The sequence below is a fragment of the Plectrocnemia conspersa genome, unplaced genomic scaffold, assembly GCF_051122295.1.
Source record: "Plectrocnemia conspersa isolate PC_06_02 unplaced genomic scaffold, ASM5112229v1 ptg000001l, whole genome shotgun sequence".
NCBI lineage: Eukaryota > Metazoa > Arthropoda > Insecta > Trichoptera > Polycentropodidae > Plectrocnemia > Plectrocnemia conspersa.
In genome coordinates, this window is record NW_028277165.1 from 24422135 (window position 1) to 24438547 (window position 16413).

At 31.8% G+C, this 16413-nt stretch overlaps 1 protein-coding gene and 1 long non-coding RNA gene across 4 annotated transcripts; one reads left to right on the forward strand and one right to left on the reverse strand.

The window, feature by feature from the left end:
* Positions 1 to 81: 81 nt before the first annotated feature.
* Positions 82 to 1996, reverse strand: LOC148239319 (uncharacterized). The gene is made up of 3 exons (XR_015808874.1): positions 1904 to 1996; positions 440 to 512; positions 82 to 359 (listed from the first exon to the last, which is right to left on the reverse strand). It is a non-coding gene; the product is annotated as an uncharacterized LOC148239319 (long non-coding RNA).
* Positions 1997 to 4515: 2519 nt separating this feature from the next.
* On the forward strand, positions 4516 to 15805 carry rin (ras GTPase-activating protein-binding protein 2). 3 transcript variants are annotated; one of them, XM_088193620.1, is made up of 7 exons: positions 4516 to 4653; positions 4795 to 4907; positions 11409 to 11724; positions 11805 to 12399; positions 12470 to 12586; positions 14550 to 14731; positions 14804 to 15805. In XM_088193620.1, the coding sequence occupies exons 2-7, from the start codon at positions 4810 to 4812 to the stop codon at positions 14987 to 14989; spliced, it is 1494 nt and encodes a 497-aa protein (XP_088049746.1). In that variant the 5' UTR covers positions 4516 to 4653; positions 4795 to 4809; the 3' UTR covers positions 14990 to 15805. The 3 variants fall into 3 exon arrangements, with proteins under 3 accessions (XP_088049746.1, XP_088049755.1, XP_088049762.1); XM_088193629.1 differs by having other exon boundaries at positions 11409 to 11709; XM_088193636.1 differs by lacking the exons at positions 4516 to 4653; positions 4795 to 4907 and adding an exon at positions 7642 to 7813 and having other exon boundaries at positions 11202 to 11709.
* The last annotated feature ends 608 nt before the right edge of the window (positions 15806 to 16413 follow it).

Below are 16413 nucleotides of genomic sequence, written 5' to 3' on the forward strand. Positions count from 1 at the left end.
ACACATGCTTGCTTTATGTCGGAGCTTCAACAAAAATCGATGCAGTTACTTCGACTATCGCCATGAAATCTTAAAACACAGTCAGTCAAAACGTTTATTTACATACATACATATGCATAAAAGAAATAATATTTTTTGATGACACGATAACTATAGTAATTTTAATATTTTTATTAACATACTTTCCTAAAAAAAATGCTTTTATAACTTGGCTACGTTCGTTAGCTAGCCAAAGTTGTCATCTTGCAAAATAATTAGTTGTTTAAAAAATACACAGTCGTAGTTTTATTAACTGTTTCTAGCGATTCTGACTCAAACGCCACAGACGTGTTTTTGACAAATAAACACCGGTCGTTAAGCTGTTAAGAAACAAAGAGAAAATGTGTATTAGGTAATTTTTTCAGAAATACTATTAGATAGTTTTCAATAGAAACTCTACTTATTGCAGAAGGTCTCATGTGGCAACTTGCAGAATAGTTCACTACACTTTCTTCGTCGACCCCAAATCTACCCTTCAATCAAAAGTATACACATACAATTATAACGGTTTATATAGATATAACGGTTATTTAGTCACACAATAATTCTCTACGCTCTCAACAGATTTCAATCATTATTTTATTTGATAAAATATTTAGTAAAAATCACAGCTAAGTTTACAAACTAGTTTGTAAATAACGGATTATAAAAAAGTCGTAACCTAATTAAAATAGGTTGCAGAGATAAATGTATACATATATATATGAATGAAGTATAATTTACGTATAAAATGTTTTAAAATAATATATTACTTTATAATTTTAATAAAAATGGTAAACTTATATTTCCAGAGTAACATTTACACTACTTTTATAAAATTGGTATCGAAATGGTCAATAAAATACTTAGCCAAAGAATTTAAAAAACATATTTTTTAATATTAGCTATATAAATGGTATGTTAAATAAATATATATTATAATAATTAATATGAATATAGAAAAACTTAGTATTGTGGGTTATGTGAGAGATTAAAATCGTTTTTTATTTAATTTACTGCAATATGCCGATCCGGGTAATCGACACTAGTTTTGCGTGATACTACATATACTAATATTAAAATGTTTTTTTCTAACTTTATGTGAAAAATAAACAAATGTAATTTAAATTTTAATCCTTAACTCAAATACACTAAATATAAAAATGCGTTTTTTCATCGCAGGTAAAATATTTTTACCGTTAATGGATTTTACCTCTGTTCAGATATCTTAAACAAAGATACCTGCGAAAGGTATCTTCCATTGTCATTTAAAATTATCTGCTCGCAAACAATAGAAATTCACTATAATCTGTTAAGTACTTTACCAAATTCTCCTACGTTCAACGGTTACTAAAATTTTAAACCAACGGCCGTTCGAAAACAGTTGGAAATTTAAACCTTGAAATTAAATCATGTTTTGAATTTAATGCATATGCATACTTTAGCGTTATTCTAAATAAATTAGTCTCTGTCATCGTATAAATCATGATATAATGATGTATATTTCCATAAGTTTATATTTTATTAAGCCCAATCAATAATATCAAAAGCATTTCTAAATATTTATAATAATTATAACGAACCTTATCATCTGCAATATTTGCAAATTATAGAAAATATACAGAAATCACATCAAAAACCAAAACATGTGCGATAACCTTTCGTAACATTGATTATGCGATATCAATTATGTGTTTATATACATTCGCATAATTATTCTATTGAAAACGTAAGTATAATAATAGAATATTTTTATAAAATTACGTATCGTGTGCGGCGTTCTTTATACATTTTAGGTTATGATATAATCATTTACCTTCTACTTCAAAAATGAGATGTTTCATTAATATCAATCCTAATAAACGTTACTAACGATCAACAATACCTTATATAATTCATTCAAATTGCGAAATTGTAAGCATCAGGCGAATAATAACCTCAAATTTATTAAGTAAATTTAGACACGATGCTACTTTCGTGTAAATATGATTATCTTTTATTAAGCGTTATACTCATATGACTATCTACCGACGTTTACATAACTGCATAATCATGGGGCGTGTCTAACGCATAATTGATTTACATTATCGATTTCATTCTGAAACCAAACTATTGCGCTTCGGAATTACCCACATGTGATAAAACGATTTTATAAATCGTTCTGTGTCACTAAAAATGGTATTTTTTATATAAATAGTCAAATGGTTATACAGTTAGTTTCATGACAATTATTAGTAAAATTTGCCGCCTTTGCGTTTTTTATCGTCATCGCCGGTTCACGGGCGTGCATCATGCCGGAGTTGCCACATTACAAAATCCGACAACAGCTTAATTTGCGATTATTATTAATATAATTATTATAAGAACCGCAAATTAAGCGTTATTAACCAAATAAAAGTTACAAATTCAATATAAGTTAGATATATATTAATCAGTAGGGCGCGACGTACGAAAACCAATGGTTTTATATGATTAATTTAAATTTGGGTTTGTCTGTCAACCAATCAAAAGTTATTATCCAAAAAACATAAGATTTGCTTATACTATCACATGAAGTTATTTAAAAAATCAACCGGGCATTCAGGTTGGTAAGTGTCATGGTGTTTTCAGATATATCGACTCATTTGGATGTTTGAGGAATTTATATAATACTTAAATTATATTAACCTTAGCGTACCCCCGTTTAAATGTATAAAATATAGTATACAAAATAAAGACAGCAGTTTTATAATCAGAGCCATGCCGAAGGGCGGGCTGCGCAGGTGGTCGCCCGAGGAGCTGGTCCCAAAGAGGGCGCCAGCTTCGAAAGGCGGAGGCATTTACTTTTCCTCGGTTATTATTAAGCTAAACTCGTCTCATGAAAAAAGATCACCTCAGATATTTTTGTTCGTTTGAAAATTTCTGAAGTGACCTTTTTTTTAGTTATTGTAGCATTTATAAATTAACAAAAAAATTATGTTTAAAATGATAATATACATTTTATGTATATTTGAAATGATAATATACATTTTAATTAAATAAAATGGTTTAATATAGTACTAAAGTTTTATAATTTTCTATGGGATTGTAAACATCATATTTAAAAAAAATTATAATTTCTATCACTTTATTAAATATTTATTTGATTAGTCTTTATAGTAATACATAATAATTTTATGTTTATGTACACCTATGTAATTAAAAATAATATAATAATTATATAGCTACTCTTATTAAGAGTTTGGCGATGGGAGGAGACGGGTGGCAATTAGACACAGATTGAGCTGCAGCAATAGTATTTTATTGAAAAGTATTATATGTTAAGTTTACATAGTTAGATGTTAATAATACTATATATAAAAGAGGACGGTGCGCGAAGAAAAAGTGCCCGTCACGTCAGTGCCACCAGAGTGCCGCCATGTTTTGAGCAAAAGAGTCTGGCACAATGAAATCTTGTGACATATGAGGAGGGGGGGGGGGTAAAATTTTCACGAAAACCTGTGACATAATTTATGGAAACTGCCTTATTATATAAAAATCAACTTACGAAAAAAATGCATGGGTGATTTTATTAAGAAATAAATGTTTTCTTTATTTTTTTGTAGTAAACTGGGAAATTACGTCATATTTAACCATTTAAACGCCGTTGACTCACCGGTGAGTACGTGTTTACTAATTTTTAGAATAAATTAATTTTATCAAATAAATTGATTGATTATATACATTTTTTTATTCATAAAGATTATTGTGCTAGCATCATGTAACAGTAAATTAAATATTTTCTATTTATTCTTAGAAAGAAATTCTGACGCGGGAAGAATAATAACAGGTGACTCACTAATTAGTTGCTGACGTTTTAAGGGTTAAATGTGAAAAGGCAAAACAATGATTTTATATACAAATTAAATTTAAATTATACCTCAAACATTTTACATACCGTTTTGGCAGTCCCCTAGTCCGGAGACATGCCACCCTCTCTAACCCCCCCCCCACCCATTTCTAGATATGCCTCTGATGTCGACTTTGATTTTAATATAAATTTTGATTAACGTAAATTTTTAAATAATGGTATTCGATTAAGCCATTTAAATTCCAATGACTTATTTGTGAGTCACCTGCTAATTCATTTTACAGGACTATATATAATTTTGAAAAATAAAATAATATTTTTATAGATTTTAATTAAGCAACTATATACAAAGTCTATCACAAAATATATATTAGTTCAATCCTTTTTTTCCTAATTTTTAGATGTTTTCTAATAATTATGAGCCCACAAATATATGGATCCTTTAATGTACTTGTATCATATTAATTATCATCTGTTGTAAAATGGTAAAAATACGAGTCTCTTATAATAAATTAGTTGATATCAGTTAGGTAAAGAATTTAATTGTGAATCTAAATATAGATATTTGGTTTAAAGTCGGAAGCCGTTAAGTTGGCGACGCTTCGCGCGTCCGAGCGCACACCGGCGTAGTTGTAGCAGTCGCGGTCGCCGGCGGCGTGCGAGCGTGCGCGCTGTGCTGTTGGCAGACCTGCGTCTCAGACCAGCCCGAGCGCCCGGGAGCCGCGACACTACGGCTACGGTCTCTCGTCCCTTGCCTTTACGGTCAGCGCCCGCCCGGCCGCTCCCCGAGCGACCGCCTCCGCCAGGTAAGCTTTCTCGACGCGCCCCCGTCCGGCCGCCGCCCTCCGCCGCCGAGGGTCAGCGACCCCCCAATAACCTCTGGGGGCCCTCGCCCGCCGACATAACCTCTCAGAACGCGTTATCGACTAAACGCCTTCACGTTTCAGATTGCGCCCAAGGACATGGTGATGGAAGAAACGCCCTCGCCGGAGAACGTCGGACGCGAGTTCGTCCGACAGTACTACACCCTTCTCAACAAAGCGCCAGTGCACCTGCACAGGTAAAAAGCTGCTCTCAACTTTTAAACAATTGTCCATCGTGTGATGTGTAAGTGTTTTCTCCTAATATTATATTGGAATAAAATACTTTTATCTAAATTTAGAACGTTTACACTATTATCTATTTCATAACAGATTGGGAATCACAATATCACACAATAGAAAACAGACGTGAGTGATATACTCATCAGTTCTGTTTTTCTATCTTAATATTTTGGGGGCCGAGTAAAAGTCAGTTATTGTCACATTAAAAGTTATTTTATTTATACGAAGAATAAAGAGTATAATTGCTAATAGATATTACGAAATTGTCGATTTATAAATTAATCATTTGTTTTTATTATGAAATATCAACATAGTTGAGCATCTTATGTGTGACCCATAAGTATTTTGTCAATCTAGAGGTTTAAGGTTCATGCTTATGAACATAGAATGCCCGCTCGGGGAACACTGCTTAGTATAGATTCTCCCGTTAAAACCCCTCAAGAATATATTTTTAGTCCAAATTGTTCGGCATGTATGATTATGCAAATAAAGATCATAATTCATTATTGAACTACAAAGGTATAAAAGGACACTTCTATCTAGTCTATTGTGTTTAACCATTTTCGTACCATGGTATTTTTTGTACTGCACGACCCCAATGCATTATTTTTAAAATTAAAAAGATGTATGTCAAGTGTTAATGACTTGTCAATGACTCTTATAACCCAAACAGAGCCTGGTGCATTTGGACACCATTTACAGTTGTTAAAAATCGTTAAGCTGGGGTTGTCACAACAATATAATATTAAATTAATTTTTGCTTCATAATGGCAAACTAACATTTTTATACAAAGTAATAAACATATATTTTTTTATAAAATATAAACCACCAATGTAACATTAATAAAAAATCTTTTCGATATTTTTTGCATGTCACTCTATCCCTAAACTGACTTATATTTTAGCCGTTGAGAAACAAAAATAGTTATAGTCGAGTTCTACACCAATTATCATTTGTTATTAAAAATTACGTTTCATATATTACAAAAGCGCAAGTATCTAGCGGCAACCATGGCGACGTTTAAAAGAAGCATATTCATTTTAGCCATTTTTAAGACCGCTATTCAAGCATTTCTCAATAGACAACTATACCTAAATAGTCTTGTAATATTATTTTGTAGCGTAAGTAACAGTCTGTAAATGCCGCGTATGTACCTCATGACATTATGGTCCCGTAGCGACTGAGCTCCGTATGTGGCGCATGGCATTAGAACGCTTAATACGGGTTTTTTAGCGCTCAGAAAGGCAACAAAAAAAGGAAAGGACTCTGAGCGGTCCAAAAATGTAAAAATCACTGGGGATGAGTACGGCAGATATTCAAGACACTCAATCTTGTGTCGTTGCAAATAGCAACAAAATAAATGGTCAGAATAAAAATATAGGATGATCAGAATTAAAATAATGAATGATCAGAATTATATTATTTAAGGTTCAGAATAAATATCAATTAGTTAGAATAAAAACGTAGGACGTTTGTGTGAATTAAAAAATATATAACATTTATAAATTATTTATTTTAGAAATATCTTATAAAATATCTCACTCGCACCAAAACTGTTAGGACAGGTTAGGGGTGCAGGCGAGTGTGGTCATTATGGTCATCAGAACATTGAACACCCCATGAATAATTCAATGAATATATTTAATTGTATGGATGACGCGATGAACAAAGCGGGAATAATGACAGAACTGACATGGTACTAGCCCAACCAAACAAGTTGGCCCTAAAACACCTTGTAATGATATTGGCAACGAACTGCTGACATGTGAATAACAGATCAACCAATTATACCGATCTTCAGCAATAACAAAAGTATACGATAACACTATTGCCAATAGAAAAATATGATTTTGACCATTGTCAAAATAATTCTTTTTAATATAATTTCTGAGCAGTCCAATTTAAATTCTAACCATATTTAATTAAAATTCTTACCAATTAATATAAAATCTATTATTTTTTAACCCTAAAAAAAAATATTTTACTAGTATCTAATTATTTTACAATAAAAACGATGAATTTCATTCCACTCTTATATTTAAGTGAAATATTTTTACATTTCACTTCTATTAAGTTTTTACTTTTACATGTGTTAAATCAGGGGTTCCCAACCCCGTGCCCGCGGGTACCATGGCGCCCGCGGACCGATTTTTGTGCGCCCGCCAATATTCGACCGCAATAGAATTTTTTTCACAAACACTAATTAAAAATTTAAATTATTTTTAATTATTTGTTAAGCCTCTCTCGAAGTTGTCCGAACCGGAGCTTCAACTGAAATCGGCCGAGATCGCCGACTTTTTTCCGATTATAGCTCCTGTAAGTGGCAAAAAAGGGATCTTTGACGAGTCAGGTGGTGCCCGCCGCCCTACCGATATTGTAAAATGCGCTCTAGGATACAAAAAGGTTGGGAACCCCTGTGTTAAATGATAAGTAGTCTTATCAACTTTATACACACCCAATTCTTTATTTACGAGGTAGATATGTTCCACCAAAAACCATGTAAAAAAAAGTTGTAAAATACTTGAAAAATTGAATATTGGTTCCCTAAATTTAAAAAACCGTGTTATTTGAAAAAATAACAATATTGTGCTGTAGAAAATCGTGTAAAAAGGTAATAATGAAAACCCAATAAATAAATTATACAAAATATTATTCATAGATATGTATTTTAATTAAGAAAAAAATCATACATACAATTCATCGCCACCTGATGATATACACGCACGTTTATGACGGCCGAGACAAATATGGCTTTCCTCACTTAGATATGTCTGACACATCAAATGACACGTCTTTGTCTTATTTACGAGATGTTACTGAGAATTGTTTTTTTATCATCATTAAATATCTTTGTCGCTTGCAGCCAACGTTCCCTCTAATTTTTCTATTGTGTGTGCGGATCTTCGATGCATCTGTGCAGTGGCGGTGCGATAAATTTACACCCCCCCCCCCCCCCATAAATACATACAATTTTTCATTAAAGTGTATATTTATTAGTCACAGTGATTTTATATAATAACAACACTAACAAAGATAATTTTTGAAATAAATAAAAAAGAAAAAAAAATATTCGTTGATATAATATAATAAATACTAAACTTTTAGAATTTTCTTTTTATTTATATTGAATCTATATATTTGTATGTTGTGTTTTTTTTTTCAAAATAAACATTTATAAAAATGTAGTTTTTTCACTTTTATTCAAAATTATTCTTATTAAATTTTCAACTACGTAAAAAAATCTTTCTCCGAATTTTGTCGATTTCTATTGTACCTACTTTTTTAAACGGAATAAATATACTAATGGACCGACCCTAGGAGATTCAATGCTCCAAAGCAAAAACACTAGAAAGTAGGTAATTAATTTTATGAAAATTGCATAATATTCTTACCCAATCGCTTGGCACTATATCACATTGGGGTTCAGCCAGTCAACCAATTTGTTGCACAATTTAGAACACAATATATATTTTATGAATTAGTGTATTGAAAAGATTATATTATTATTACAAGTGTTTATTATTAATATTATTATTAGTGTATTGAAAATATTATATTATTATACAATGAACATATAAATTATTTATTATTTTTTTTCAATAATTATTTTTTCTCTCTTCTGTCCGTTCTATCGACCCAATATTTATAAACCACATTTAAATCAACATTTTCCCCGGATGAAATGTATGACTTTATTCGTAGTAAACATTCTAAATGTTCTACTTCCATTCTATTTCTTGATCTTGATTTAATTGCATTCATTAAACTAAATCCTCGTTCACATTCAGCGCTTGATGCCTGAAAGGTTCCACAAATATCTAGTAAAACTGATATACAATCAAATTGATCTGGATCACTATGTGCAAAGGTTAATAAATCGGCAAATGTTTGAATCGAACCAGTCTTCACTTTCTCGGCAACTATAAATTTAAGATTACAATATTGTTTATGCATATTTTCGATTGTATCTTTGTCAGTAATTTGTAATAATTGAGTATATTTAAATATAAGTCTGTCTAATTGATCCTTTCCGTATTCAAACTCTTTAGCTCTTCCTATTGCGGCCTGATCGAAAGCACGCCACTCCAATAATTCTTCTTCTGGAAATCGCATTTCTAGATGATCACAGAGCAATTGGATGAATCTCAAAATCGCGGTTAAATTTATATCGCTGCTATTTAATGATAATATATTTTTCACATCTTTGCTCCAATGAACTACTTCACTTAAATATTGAGCTCTTAGTTGATTAATTTTAGCTTTTGCAAATTGAGTGGCCTCTATACTTGTTATATTGCTCCTTTGAAAATATTTGCACATTGATGATAGTTCACCCAAAACATCGTTCAAAATCATTATCGAGACGTGAATTTGAGGATCTTTCAGCATTTTCAAGCAATATTTGTTGATTGGGTCATTATACTTGTCCACTTGTTCTATGCAATAATCTATTAAGACATTATAATTACGCACAAAAGCGCTAACTGCGAAATGCCTCGATAGCCACCTAACTTCATTAATTGGTCGAAATGAAACAACATCACTTTCCATAAATTTAGATAATTCTTCAAATTGGCCTTTTTTAACAGATGACCTGCTGAACATTGTATAGGTTGTTTTTAATAAAGTTTCAATATCCTGCATTATTGAAACTTGTTTCCAGGCATCATCGATTCCTAAATCCTCTCTGTGAGCTACGCAATGTTGTTCTGTTAAGTGGTTTATTTCCCGCTTCAACATAGCTGCTACTCCATTCTTTTTTCCAAGCATTACTGCAGCTCCGTCTGATGTAAACATAACCATATTTTGTATATTTATTTCATTGTCACTATAAAATTTCTTTAGGGCTGAAAAAATGCTATTGCTATCACAAGAACACAATTTTATTATTCCCGCAAAAATAGTCTTGTAATTCATCCCATATCGATATTTGACGTACAAAATTAGTATTTTTTGTACAGATATATCCGTACTTTCATCAACAATTAATGTATGAAACCGAGACTTTCGAAATTCGTCAAAATATTCCTTTTTAATGACTGCATTAATGCATTCGACAAATTCAAACCCATAATTTTTACTTCGCCAGCTTTCGGGAATATCTGTGTATTTAGATACATGATTATGAATGTCTTGTACAGAGCACATAGAAGCGTTTATTTTTATTGCCAAAAGAACATTATCGATTAAAACTTTGACTAGATCGCAACTAGATTTTTTGCGCTCAGTGATCTCAATCCTATTCTTCCGTTCGTCAGGTGTTTCAGTCATTATTTTCAAAAGTCCACCTGTTTTCAAATTGTTCAATTTTGTAATAGCATCCCGGTGTGCTTTATGACTTAGATGTCTTTTTAAAAGAAACAGCCTCCATTCAGTCCACTTCTTTCCAGACGTGAATTCTCCTGGCATATTGGCTTCGGAACATATGATGCATTTGACACAATCATACGTCTCGGAATAAACAAATATTTCACCAATTCTTACTTTTTGTAAATGCATTGAAGATGGCATTTTTGTTTCGACGATTTCAGAGAGCCATTCCAGTTTAAATTTATCGCAGGATTTCTTCTTAATGGTCGTATTAGAAATATCACATCCACTCCTTTTCGACATTTTAAGGGGATAAGTTTTATATAATTAATAGGTAAAATTGTACTGTAACTCTGTAAGTAATTTTTCACTTGAATTGTTTGTTACGTAAACTGAACACACCTGTTGTTGTTTATTACAAAAGTTGATTATTAGTTTTGTATTATTTATAATTTAAGTAAAAAAATCACTACTTTTTAGCACGGACACTTTTACCGTTTAATTAAAAAAATATTAAAAGAATTGCGTTGTTTTCACAATAAGGACTGCTATGAGACTGAACTCATTACCGAGTGTAATGTTTCTTGCAAGTTTAAGCATGTCAAAGACTATGAAATGTAGAGGACCTAAACACTAAAATACGATCTTCTTTTCCTATACTTTGGCATGCGATAGAACGGGATGGAATAGTGATCCCGCTCGACTTAAAATTTTGCTTGACCCTCGCAATCCTTCTGAGAAATGATTCGACTCATTTCTCCGAAAGCGTGCGAAAGAATTGTGCCTGTATTGTTTCATGCATCCGAACAAAACTAAAATCTGGCAAAGGAAACTTTCTTTTATAATATTGACTGTGCGGAGGGTAAAACATGTGTGCGGAGACATTTCAGTAGGTGTGCGCGCGCACACGCGCACACCTTACAGGGAACATTGCTTGCAGCTTTATATTATATATTTATTCTTTTTTTTACATAACATAATTAATGAAATGTTTGTAGCTCGTTTTTTCTAAATAAAATATAGCAATATAAAATCGTGTTAAAATATATAGTATTCGTTCTTTTTAGGGTACCATGTTTTTTAAAGTCATGTTAAAAGGGAGTTGGGTATATATTATATATATAAAATTTTATTTATTTTTATCTAGGTTTTACAACAACGCTTCATCGTTCATCCACGGCGGCTTGGATGCATCCGATCGCGATGTGGAACCAGTCATTGGTCAGAAGGAGATCCATAACCGGATTCAACAGCTCAACTTCCAGGATTGCCATGCCAAGATAAGCCAAGTGGACTCTCAAGCTACCTTGGGCAACGGCGTGGTGGTCCAAGTCACGGGCGAGCTGAGCAACGGCGGTCAGCCCATGCGAAGGTTCACCCAAACGTTTGTCTTGGCCTCCCAGAGTCCTAGACAGTACTACGTGCACAACGATATCTTCCGCTATCAGGTAAGCGCATATCAGGTAAATACCGATTTTTAATATTGCGATTTCTAAATCGTCATCTTTTTATTTCCGTCATTCAATTCGTTTGTTTTTTTTAGGACTTTGTGTTTTCCGAAGAGGATAGCGATTGGGGGTACGGCTCAACGAGAGACGACGCCGCGCCTCTGCAACCTCCGCCAGCCGCACTACCGGCTCCTTACTTTCCTCCCCCGCCGGTCGTCGCCAGTTCCGCTCCTGCAGTTCTTCCGAACCCCGTGATTCCTCTCCAACCGGTACTTCAAGAACACGTGACTCATAATGGACACCAAGAAGACGCAAATATTAGCATTCCGATGAACGTGAGCGACTCTTCTTGCGGCGATGTCGACGTCGGCGGGCAAGACTTTGAACCCGAGGTCGAACTCGTCGCTTCTCCGACTGCCGTTTCGTTCGCCACTCCGACTCCAATCCTCGAACCTGCTCCCATCGTCAGCACCGAACCGAAGACCTACGCCAATTTAGTTAAATCTGGTCAGACTGCAAGCCACTTCGTCAATAATCAAAACACCGCAGCCGCCACCACGAGGCTTTCGTCCACGCAGACTCGAATCGAAACCGGACCCACCGTAACAAATGTCGCTTCATCCACTCCGAACGTGTCTGCCAATCAACATCGACCTAGGCCTACTCGCACGCCGCGCTCCGAATCAAACGGTTAGTAACTTATTCGAAATGTCGATATGAAAGAAATAACATTACTACTGTAAATCTTTATAAATTGCAGACACTGGTGCCCCAGCACCGGGAGGAAATCAGCCTACGCCGTCGACAGGACCTAGCAGACGATTCTCGGATAGTCAGCAGCTATTCTTGGGAAATCTACCTCACAGTGCAACTAAAGGTATTGTCAAATTATTCATTTTTTTATGAGTATGCAATGCTTCTTTTTTTTTTTATATATATATATATATATATATATATATATATATATATATATATATATATATATATATATATATATATATATATATATATATATATATATATATATATATATATATATATATATATATATATATATATATATATATATATATATATATATATATATATATATATATATATATATATATATATATATATATATATATATATATATATATATATATATATATATATATATATATATATATATATATATATATATATATATATATATATATATATATATATATATATATATATATATATATATATATATATATATATATATATATATATATATATATATATATATATATATATATATATATATATATATATATATATATATATATATATATATATATATATATATATATATATATATATATATATATATATATATATATATATATATATATATATATATATATATATATATATATATATATATATATATATATATATATATATATATATATATATATATATATATATATATATATATTTGAACATATTTAGGGAAATATTTTCTGAACAGAGAACTATCGAGAAATATTGAGTACTAATAAAATTAAGGGAAAAAATCTTTTAGTGGTATATTCAAAATACTCATTAGACAGTACCTTTGATTGTCTATATTTTACCAGATTTTGATTGATTTCTCTATTTTTCTGCTGGTTTCTTATTTTCCTTGTATATTTTTCTAGAACGTGACACATTTCCCTACAAATTGTGAGGAATATTAATTAATTTCCATTATCCGATTCCTTTTTGTGCTGACACTATAAAAACCCACTGACTCATAACACTTGACTGATGGAATGTTTTTTCCCTGCATGAAGTGCATAAAACACAGAAATATTATAACTTTTGAATTAAAAGAAATTAAAAACAAAAATTTATCAGATGTTCTGAATTATATTGGTATATATGTTAAAATTATTTTATCCACGGTTTTCAATCTGTGGGTTGCATAAAATCATGAAATTTGTTTAATTTCTAGTTTAAAAAATATTTACAAAGAAACTAAATATAAATAAAATAATAGAAAAAATTTTGGTTTTCAGCATTAGTTGACGAAATGTATTGATTTTGTTTCCACGAAAAATGTAGTGTAGCATTGAATATAAACTGAAGTAAACTTAAGTATGATATAAATGTAGTGTCACATGTTTTTATGAATTTTTATAAATTTCTCTGAATAAGCAATAAAACAAATGGTTCCGAATTTGCTTATAACACTGAGCACCACCGAACAATTTTAAGAATAATTTACGATCAAATTATATTTTTTCTTAATGTATAAAGATTGATTCATTGATGACAGCACAAAACGATTTAGTTTTTGTGGGTAGTACTACCAAACCTGTCGTTAAACATCAGAAGTCGTAAAAGGTAGTCACTACCCGTCCTGTGGATTACCAGCAGCGGACATAGCGGGTGGATATTACTCGACTCGTTGGTTTAGTGTTAACTAAATTAACTAAACTTGAACTATTAATTTATTAAATTTTATTAATTATCAAATGTTTTCTAAGATAAACGACAATCGTTTTAAAAAAATAATTAATTATTTATTTTTTTCTATCTTGGTAATTTTTTTACTCCTTGGGCACGCCACACAATCGAGGAATAATATTTGAGGATTTTTGGCACGTGACCCCAAAAAGGTTCGCCATGCCTGGTCTAGGACATAAATATGGTCTTTAATAGTTCATCAATGGTACTTCTTTATTTGACTGACAATTCGACATGTTTTTAAAGAAAAAAATAATTTCAAAAGATCATGTATTCAAACCTCATGTGTATTAAAAATATTCTTAGGTCTAATGTTAACTAAAAAAGATTTTATCTAGTTGGTTAATTGTTTTTTTTTTCAGATGAGATCCGGCAGATCTTCGAAAAGTTCGGCAACATTGTAGACTTACGAGTTCACAACAAACTGACAAGTGGACCCGTCGGAGCTGGACCACCCAACAACGCCAGCGGACGAGTTTTGCCTAATTACGCTTTCCTCATATTCGAAGAACCTCAGTCTGCTCAGGCTTGCCTGACTAGCGGAGTATGTTCCTTTAAATTCTTTTTTTCAATACTACAATTTGAATCGATGCTAATTTATATATTTCGACTTTAGCCTCTGTACTACCCGTCTGCCGACAGTCCTGAATCTGTGGTCTTGAACGTTCAGGAGAAAAAATCTAGGATGGGACCTGGCGGTCCCGGCGGAAACGGTAGGGGTAGCGCTGGCGGCGGACCCCGCGTTCCTCGCACTCCCGGATTCAACAACCGTCGCAACTCGTACCAACCCCAACGACGCTAACTAACATCGTCTTAACCTTAATGTATAACATCGTTGGCCAAATGTCCAGTTTGGTGTGTCGGAATGATCTTGCTTTATGTAAAGTGACTGTTGCTGGCCAACCCTGTATTTAAAGTAATAGCATTTATTTAGTTTGGTCACTTTGTACATTAAAAATCAGCAGTTTGAAAAAAACTATTTCCGCTTGGATTATTGTATCGTATTTTTTAGCCATCTTATTTTATTTTTTCATTAAGGTATATTTACGTTTACCTTTGTATGTATATATACAGGAGAATTTAAAACCACAGTTTTGTATCCTAAATTAACGATATAAATTCCTATATCCTTATTTTGATGTCTATTTATTATTATTTATAAAGTCTTGATTATTCAATTTAGTTGTGAGAATGGCTAGTGCTAGTTTGTATAAATTTTTATGTATACTCAATTATGATTGTGATGCGAGTTATTTAGAATTAGCTGAATTTGCATTTTCAAGACTTTATTATGCGCACTGCTGATAATTCAAGCGAAAATATTAATTTATACTTTAACATCTAGAAGTCGTGTTATAAAATCTGTGAAATTCTTCTCCTTCACAGGAGTCATAGTTTTGTGATTTTTTTCCTGATGTAATTTATTTGTGCAGTATATACTTTAAAATTTTGATGTCAACTCTGGTTAAATTTTGTATCGCATTGTGCATTAAAGAAAACAGTTAAAAATCTTAATATATTGTTTTCATAGCTGTAAATGACATATAAATTTAAGCATACATAGTTGTAATTCAATTAAGTCTTTTTTAAAATAGTAATAAAATATTAACATTTTTAAGTTTTTTTTTTCTTATTTTTTCGCTCCCAAATCCTTTTATACGCGAATGATTGTTTTTGAACTGTTTGTATACTGTCAATTATGTTTTTTGTTGTTGTATTAAGCAATACTTCACGACCTGTCTGGTTGAATAACATAAATTTGCCTTAAATTTTTCACATTAGTCATTTGTACGATTCGCTTGTAAAATACGATACAAATACTGCCATTGTTAATAATAAATTAATAATACAATACAAACAGTACGAAGGACTGAATTTGTACGAAGAATGTGTCTTAATAATTTCCTGTATATGATTTACACACATCTAGATGGTTATTTTTATAGGTACATAGACACTTAGAACGAAATAATGAAAAAAAATATAAACATTGTTATACTAAATCGTCGTGATCTAAATTTTATATGTGTCGTATTTCTAATTGTGTGAATGTGCCAATCTTTAAAATGACGACATGTAATAAATAATTACGATGCATTTGCACAACTACTTTAATTTCACCAAGTACTTTAAACGTAACAACTCATAAATCCATGTTAAACTCCATAGCTCTCTTCCACTCGCATCGTTCGAAACACTGCCTGTTTTAATTATGGAGCTATCGGC

Excerpts from the sequence above, each read along its gene's own strand:
- rin (XM_088193620.1), top strand. The coding sequence starts at position 4,810 with ATGGTGATGGAAGAAACGCCCTCGCCGGAGAACGTCGGACGCGAGTTC. Across the intron at positions 4,908-11,408 it reads GCGCCAGTGCACCTGCACAG|GTTTTACAACAACGCTTCAT; the intron begins GTAAAAAGCTGC and ends ATTTTTATCTAG. Across the intron at positions 12,400-12,469 it reads GCCGCGCTCCGAATCAAACG|ACACTGGTGCCCCAGCACCG; the intron begins GTTAGTAACTTA and ends TATAAATTGCAG.